The sequence below is a fragment of the Rhea americana genome, unplaced genomic scaffold (genome assembly GCF_003343005.1).
Source record: "Rhea americana isolate MKP2758 unplaced genomic scaffold, rheAme1 scaffold_422, whole genome shotgun sequence".
In the NCBI taxonomy this organism is placed as follows: domain Eukaryota; kingdom Metazoa; phylum Chordata; class Aves; order Rheiformes; family Rheidae; genus Rhea; species Rhea americana.
In genome coordinates, this window is record NW_028186560.1 from 134,498 (window position 1) to 143,149 (window position 8,652).

At 41.8% G+C, this 8,652-nt stretch overlaps 1 protein-coding gene across 1 annotated transcript in view; it reads left to right on the top strand.

Annotated features, from left to right (window-relative positions):
• Nucleotides 1–4,907, top strand: part of LOC146590042 (myosin-1B-like) — a 22,549-nt gene extending 17,642 nt beyond the window's left edge. The window contains 10 exon segments of the mRNA XM_085315222.1: nucleotides 103–494; nucleotides 581–746; nucleotides 917–1,041; nucleotides 1,290–1,598; nucleotides 1,700–1,903; nucleotides 2,900–3,025; nucleotides 3,109–3,279; nucleotides 3,364–3,468; nucleotides 3,811–3,906; nucleotides 4,724–4,907. Of these exon segments, the coding sequence (XP_085171348.1) occupies nucleotides 103–494; nucleotides 581–746; nucleotides 917–1,041; nucleotides 1,290–1,598; nucleotides 1,700–1,903; nucleotides 2,900–3,025; nucleotides 3,109–3,279; nucleotides 3,364–3,468; nucleotides 3,811–3,906; nucleotides 4,724–4,876 (1,847 nt within the window). The 3' untranslated portion in view covers nucleotides 4,877–4,907.
• The last annotated feature ends 3,745 nt before the right edge of the window (nucleotides 4,908–8,652 follow it).

An 8,652-nucleotide genomic window follows, 5' to 3' on the forward strand; every position in this document is an offset into this window, starting at 1 on the left:
TGCTGTGCTTTGGGGTGGTGTGGCAGCAAGTGGAAAAACATATCTTATAGATGATGTGGGTTGGCAAATGCAACAACGCCCATGATACGGAGCATGGCAGAGGGAGGCCGTGTAGGTGTGCACAGAGGGCAGAGGCATTGCTAGAGCCTCCTGGGAATATAATGATTGGCTGAGAGAGCTCCTGTGCTGTGGGCGAATGGGGATCTCTCATTGCCAAGTGGCCAAGTGTGCTGCTGTGAAAAACACACCAGCTGAGCTCCACAGGCTCCCCTACACTTCCTCACTGAGAGTTGTGCTTATCAYCTYCCAGGAAGAAGCTGGCACAGCGCCTGCAGGAAGCAGAGGAGCATGTTGAAGCTGTGAATGCGAAATGTGCCTCCCTGGAAAAGACAAAGCAGCGGCTGCAGAATGAAGTAGAGGACCTGATGATAGATGTGGAGAGGTCAAATGCTGCTTGCGCAGCTCTGGACAAGAAGCAGAAGAATTTTGACAAGGTAACCCAGGCTCCAGACTCGTGRTCTGGGGACAGAGCATCTCCTCATKACYRCCACACTCATACTGCGGCCCTGTTGCTCTTCAGATCCTGGCAGAGTGGAAGCAGAAGTATGAGGAAACGCAGGCTGAGCTGGAAGCCTCCCAGAAGGAGTCTCGCTCTCTCAGCACGGAGCTGTTTAAGATGAAGAATGCCTACGAGGAGTCYTTGGACCASCTGGAAACSCTGAAGCGSGAGAACAAGAACTTGCAGCGTAAGTCCCGGGTGCTCTGCTCCTGCCAGGGCTTTCTCACAAGCTTCTCTGTCCACCACATCAAATGGCTCCATGTCTGCAGGATTGCGAGGGTGCCTGTCACCTTCCTGTGGTAGGACATTTCCCCCATGCCCAGTGCYTGACCCTGTCATTTGTCTCTGTCCTTACAGAGGAGATTGGTGACCTCACGGAGCAGATTGCAGAGGGAGGAAAGGCCATTCATGAGCTGGAGAAAGTGARGAAGCAGATTGAGCAGGAGAAATCTGAAATCCAGGCTGCTCTGGAGGAAACTGAGGTACATAGCATTATTTATTGATCTCTCAAAACTCTCAGACCTGTATCTCATACAYACACTGTGAAATTGTTCCCACAGACAAGAGGAAAAGAGATAGTGTAGGCAAACGTAAAGGTAGGATCTGAAACATGGCACTACTCTCTACTTGCTGTAATGAAGACTACTGTCTTAATTGCTATGATATTTAAAGTTTAAGGTTCAGCATCTGTCATGTAACAAATACTGAATTCTCATTTATTCTTGTTCAGGCCTCCCTGGAACATGAAGAGGGGAAGATAGTTCGCATCCAGCTGGAGCTCAACCAGGTGAAGTCTGAAGTTGACAGGAAGATAGCAGAAAAAGATGAGGAAATTGAGCAGCTGAAGAGAAATAATCTCCGAACTGTGGAGTCCATGCAAAGCACCTTGGATGCTGAGATAAGGAGCAGAAATGATGCCCTGCGGCTGAAGAAGAAGATGGAGGGAGATCTGAATGAAATAGAGATCCAGCTGAGCCATGCCAATCGCCAGGCAGCAGAGGCACAAAAGAACCTGAGAAACACACAGGCGRTGCTGAAGGTCCATTGAACAAAAGATGCACATGGAGGAATGGCTTAGCTGACATTTTCATCGCCAAAGGGCTCTGAAATAGCTTATAATTTCTCTCACTTGCTCTACAGGATACCCAGATACATTTGGATGATGCTCTCAGGACACAGGAGGACCTGAAGGAGCAGGTGGCCATGGTGGAGCGCAGAGCAAGCATTATGCAGACTGAAATTGAGGAGCTACGGGCAGCCCTGGAACAGACAGAGAGGGGAAGAAAGGTGGCTGAGCAGGAATTAATGGATGCAAGTGAGCGTGTGCAGCTTCTCCATACCCAGGTGAGAAATGGTGAGACTTGGTGAGAAATGTCAGTACTGATTTGTTGAAGAACATTCTATATGGTTTACTCCAGTCAGTGTAAGAGGCTCAGCTTGGAAGACAAGATTAACCTTTTCTGAAATAACCATTACGATTCTAAAAGAGATGTTTGTTGAAAATGTTTGTATCCTGATTCTGTGCTGAATTTGAGCAGGATGATGATGACGAAAGTTGGTGACCATCCCAACTAGCAAACATAGGACTGCTTTTGAACTCTCAGGTCTGGGTGTGTGCACTGCCTATGTTCCCAGGCTGTACTCAACACAACACAGACTTCTATCATCTTTGCATCCTAGCTTAGTTTCCACTGACAACACACCTAGTCAAGGACCACATTGATTAGTGGCATCCCTCTAATAGTCTGCAGTCTGAGCACTGAGGGACTAAAACTCTGAAAGCACAGGAGCATTTGTTCCTTTCTCATTGCAGATGTAGCATCAGTGAATCCTCATATTCCTTTAAAAATGCGCTTCTTTAAAAATGTGCTCAAGAGAGTGGGGATGAATTCCTGGATTTGCAGTGCAGATTTTACACATGATAACAGTCACCTAAAAGTTAAGTGGCTAGATCTATGGAAAGTGTCTGGTGTCACATAATAAAAATATTCTGGAAGCAATCCATCCCATCTACACTAGAAAATTTTTTCAGTCTATTAAGAGTGGATGCAGGTTTCCTTCTTATGCTAAAGAGAACATATTTAACTAATTTCCCTCATTATTTTTATTCCTTCACTTAGCCAGTCTCAGTTGATGAGATTTGTCACAGCTGAAGAGAAAAGTACTCCCACTCACATTAATGGTATTGTTGGATAAATGAAACATTGCTCCTCAATGATGATAAACTTTACAGAAAAAATTGCGGTATCATTTTTTCACAGAGTTATATCTGAAATAACTCAAATTCTTAATTTGATATTATGAGCTAACAAACACAAATGTGTGATGCTTTTTACACAGAACACCAGCTTGATCAACACCAAGAAGAAGTTGGAAATGGATATTTCCCAAATCCAGAGTGAAATGGAGGAGACAGTCCAGGAAGCCCGCAATGCTGAAGAGAAGGCCAAGAAGGCCATCACAGACGTGAGCTGGGGGTTCCTTTCATGGCTGATGGTGATGGATTCTGCCTCAATATGTCTCCAGTCACAAACTCCTTTGCTCTCCAGGCGGCCATGATGGCAGAAGAGCTGAAGAAGGAGCAGGACACCAGCGCCCACCTGGAGAGGATGAAGAAGAACTTGGAGCAGACAGTGAAGGACCTGCAGCACCGTCTGGATGAGGCTGAGCAGCTGGCACTGAAAGGAGGCAAGAAGCAACTCCAGAAGCTGGAGGCCAGGGTGCGTAGGGCTGCTGTTTGTGCATCAGGGACCACGTGTCATGGGAGCTGCAGAAAGGCTCTAAGGCTGGGCTTCTCATCACAGGTGCGGGAACTGGAAGGGGAGGTTGATTCTGAGCAGAAGCGCAGTGCTGAAGCCGTGAAGGGTGTGCGCAAATAYGAGAGGAGAGTGAAGGAGCTGACCTACCAGGTAAGGCAGGAGGCCTCTTTGTGCTGACACACCCTGTGTAGGGCCAGGGTAAAGTGGAAATCATCATCATACTGGTGCCCTTCACACAGAAAGCTAAAATGTAGCCCTGGGTTTACAGATTTTTTTCTGTCCTTCTCAGACACAATTAGCAAGTTGACAGTGAGGTATCAGAGAATATAAGAAGAAATTGCTTTTCTTGTCCTGTTAGGAGGATCCAACTTACTACCTCTGTTCTACTGGGTAGTAATACCCTACAATGAATGTTATTGTCTCTATTTCATGTAGAAAATATTTAAAGAGGAAAGGTTACGAAGTGTTTCTCTTGCTTGTTCTTCTCTYTAGTCTGAGGAAGACAGGAAGAATGTTCTCAGACTGCAGGAGCTGGTGGACAAGCTGCAAATGAAAGTGAAATCCTACAAAAGACAAGCTGAGGAAGCTGTAAGTATCCCTGTGAGCCAGGCCAGCCTTCTTCTGGCAGAGGTGGAATTCTATGTTGGTGTTTTCCTCTGTCCGGTTCTGTTTGAACCCTTGACTTTTTTGTTGTCTTCTGGCTGTGCTTAACAAAACAGCTCCGTGATGTAGAGAATGCATTTTCTCTGACCATTACTGAATCACTGGGAAAAGTAGGGAGGGCTCAGAACAACATCCGTGGGAGTAGATCTCTCCTTTCTTTCTTTCACTTCCTCGGTTTCATATCTATTTTACTCCTAGAGAAAGAATATTGTCCTCAAATATTGTAAATCAATTTTATGGCAGTGAATAACTGGGAAGAGATTTAATGGAGATAACTGTAATTGTATATAATTACTGCATATTTTTAAAGAGATTTAGTACTTCATACTCAGGGGAAGATTCTTGTCAGGTATTGTTAACATCTCAACACTTGGCATCTATTTAAGCTATTTGTTTGGATTCCCTCTAGAAGTACTGGAGAGGAGTACCTGCTAACCCGTACTCTTTGATTTTTTTCACTATGCAAAGACAAAACACAGCAGCATGTCCAGTGTAGTGTTACAGTAAGAACAAATTACTCAAAGACACTCAAAAATCTATTTAAAATTAGTTTTAATGAACCTTCTAAAGTAGAAACCATTAAGGATTTGATCATCTTCATTTAGTTCCCAGATACACTGACCATTATAAGTGATATTCTGGATCTTCATGTTCTATTATTAAATCTCATGTACATCAACAAAGTTAAGCAAAATAGGAACTGATAGCTTTTTGGTTTTCATGAATCTCTTCCTGTCCCCAGGAGGAGCTGTCCAATGTCAATCTCACAAAGTTTCGCAAGATCCAACATGAACTGGAGGAAGCTGAGGAGCGGGCTGACATTGCAGAGTCGCAGGTCAACAAGCTCCGAGCAAAAAGCCGGGAAATGGGCAAGAAGACAGAAAGTGAAGAGTAAATGCTTCCAGTAATGCAAAGTGAATAAGAAATTGCACAAAATGTGAAATTTTATCACTTTGATTTGTAATTACTATTTAGTCCTTCATCAATCTCTAGATAATTAATGTCTCAATAATAAAAATTGTAGAGATCTTTCCATAGAAACAATGAGAAGTTGCTGCTGTATTTTTATCAATATCCTGAATTCTTATTAACATTTAAAATTTTTCCTCTTTATTTAAATTACTTAAAAATCTTTCTTCAGATATTTTCAAAATGTTTGGGCCAACGTTTGCCCTTCCATTTCTCTGTTTGGCAGATGCTAAGCTGTTGCCCAGAGCAAGCCCAGTCTGTTTACAGCCACCATCTGAGTGGACTAGGTTTGCTGAACTGCTATCACAAGAGCACCCAGGGTGCTCTGTCTTCCTGAACTTCTTTGAATGTCCTTGGCTGAGAATAAGGAGAAGAAAGCTAAAAAGAGTTGATGTAGAATCTTCCCTATCAGATAGGGGGAAAAGAAAGATTATAGAGAGGTTGTTTTTTCCTTTTTAAAATCTAGAGAAATACTGCACAACTGCCAAATATATAACAGCTTCCTATAAGCATCCTCACAATTATTTTTATATCAAGGAAAGCAAGCAATATTTGAGGTAGTTGAATTCAACCTGTGAGCCAAAAGGATGCCTTGGAGAGTAGCTTTGGACTAGATAACTGGCCACGGAGTGGTGAATAACTGCCAAAAGACCAGAGCCCTGTGGCTGGGCCTTGCGATCTGCTGTCAAGACTACAGGAGATAGCTTAGGCAGGTGTGGGCATGAGGAGGCAATCCTCTGTGGGGGTTGCAGAAGGTCGCTTCTCCATTCTGTCTTTGGTGCCTATTTTGAATGGGAGACAGTACAGCCCAATGCTGATGTCTCAGATATAAAATAAGTTTTACAAAAAGCAGTGGAGTTCCTAGTACTTGGTAAGATCCCTGTAACACTGTGATATCGTTCCTCACTGTGTAACTGCCTTAAACTAATGTTTCATAGCCTACTAGCATTTTTTAAAAACAGAGAATAATGGCAAGCATGCATAGGGCATGACCTAGGGAGTGGTATGAGGGTATATGAGGAGTGTGAAGCCACAAGGTCTGTTGACATAGTACTGGAGGACTATGCTGGGCCCTAAATGCAATTTCATCCATATAGCCYATAAACAGAAACTGCTGGAGTGATCTTTCCTCCAAACTGCTCCTGAGATTTGTTTCAGATTAAGCCAGTTCAACCACTCAGAGATCATTCCTAGTGACACTCATATATTTGCTGTGATGATTAATCCGGCTATCTACTTCCTGGATCACTTCCAAGAACCATGAAGAAAATGCCAGCTGGTTCTCCCTCGTCCACATATTTTTTTAACAATTCAGAGAATTCTGCTATGTTTGTGGGATATGGCTTCTGTTTACAAAGGTGATTTTCTTCAGCATGTTATATTTATCTGTGTGTCCTTAAATTATATTCATTATTATGATTTTCCCTGTTTTTCCCAGTATAGACACCAAGTTTATTCATTCACAGTTCCATGAAACAGTCTTTAAAAACTGGCATTCTCTTGGCCAACTTCCAGACCTCCAATAGCAAGGAAGTTTTAGTAAGACCTCCACCATCAGTACTTCAGCTGTTTCATCCCTGCACCCTTTTGGAAATCTTGAGTAAATCCCATCTGGTTCTGGACACTTGTTACTGTTCATTTTATCTATTGGGCAACAAACGGGACTTAAAATCATCATAATTTTATTAGCTGAGCAATTCTGGCTTGGAAATAAGCCAGTTTGTCCCAACACCCTTTTGTTTGTCTGCTGCTGCTAGATAACATCCCAAGTGAGCAATATAATTTGCTCACATACAAGGAGATTGTGAGGCCAGCTGTAAGCATAACCAAGGAAGGATCTCTTTGTTTCAACTGCTTCTACTTCTGCTTCTGCTTTTGCTGCCAGAGTTGCCCAGGAAAAAGGCTAAAGGAGTTTGTTACCTTCATAACACCAAGGTACAAATGACAGCCAGGTGATGAGGGAAGTAGAAGACCAGGCGTTCTAGGGGAAGCAGCCCCGCCGCCCACAGGATGGTAAATAGTTCTTGTCAGTAACTTTAATAGAATATCAGTGTCAACCTTGTGACCATTTAAACAACCTGAAGATATGATTTTATCACAGCTTTATATTGGAAAAAGGYAGAGTGATAAATTTAGATTAGAGATTGTATTTTCCCCAAAATGTGCAAAATACATCAACCATTTTGCAATGCTCAAGAGTTAGCTGAAAGAAATCTTTAGTTCCTATGCTGCACTATTCCAACAGCAGCTCTTCTAGGCTTGGTATAGTTAAGACAGTTGCAAAAAAAGCTTGAAGGCATATTTTTAGAAAGGAATCCTTCAAAGATTATCATTAATTCCATTTGGCCTTGATACAGTGTCAAACTCAAGCCCAGTAATACAGAAATTCAGCATGAGTTGTCATACATTTTTCACAGGTTTAGATTAACTTTCTTTTCCCTTTGCATAAATTAACTTTATATTTCATTAAAAAAGAGTTCTATTTAAAGTCAGATTGATGAAGTGAACTGTTAGCAACACATTTTCAAAGCTCAATACATTTGTTTCTGTTAAATGCAGGGATCCTTGATGTGTTCCAAAAAACCATAATTTACAGATACATCTTTCCAGGAATTTGCATTTATTCCACCATCACTGATCATCTGAGCCTAAAAATAATTCTGTCTAATATGTGAAAAGTCTGAGAAGAGCTATAGAGAAATTCTCATTCTTTTGCCAATGGACTGGGAGACTGAGTGAAAAAGCCTTCAATAAACAAGACATTATCAAATGAAACTGTGGGGTTACCATGGCATTAAACTTACAGTGAGAGGCATATCATGGTTCTGCATCCTGGGGATGGTGTTCCTTTTGCTCCTTTTCCCCAGAACCAGTCACACAGAACTTAGCAACACATGATTTACAGCACACAGGGCAAGGTTTACCCCATAATGAACAATAATAATGGATATTATGAAGTATCTTCTCTGTGGCTTTCAGAGCCCTGCATAARTAATTACTGATACAATCAATATTTATATTATTACTAGTGCAGATGAATTATTTTAAAGGGCARGCAAGTTTGCATCACTGAAGATGTAATGGAAGAATTCTACATGAAGGCCAAAGTCATGGAAAAAATATATATTCAGAAGCTGTTTAAATTGTTGGAGGACARTGACTAGTTACTTGCCTCTCATCTGTTTGCATTCTTTTGGGTGTACYGCAATAACAGCAATACAACAATCTGTTACAATGCATTGATGAAACATCTGAAATGTGGTTAGTATGAGAAGTAAATATGTATCAGCATAAAAAACTAAGAAAAGGGAGTTGAATAGGAAAGGTAAGAATAGCTACACTGAGTCAGACCAAAATGCCCATTGGTATCAGACAATTGTAGATATATATCCACCCATTAATCARTGTTTTGGGACTTAGCATAGGTAGWCTTACTACACAGAGCAACTTGTGGTAGGACAATTACCTCCATAAGCATTCAATGGAAAAGTTACTGAGTGGCTCATATGATCAAAGCTGTTTAGTGCTATGAACAGGTGAATCCTGCACTAGTTACAAGGAACTGAGGAGTCCTGCTGGAAGCACAGAGAAGGAGGAAACAAACAATTASTCTTTTGTCTACAAAGAGCAATAAATTCCTAAGATAATCAAATTCACAAATGGTACAGGTACCRTCTGTTGCACAGTATCTAACCTGTCAGC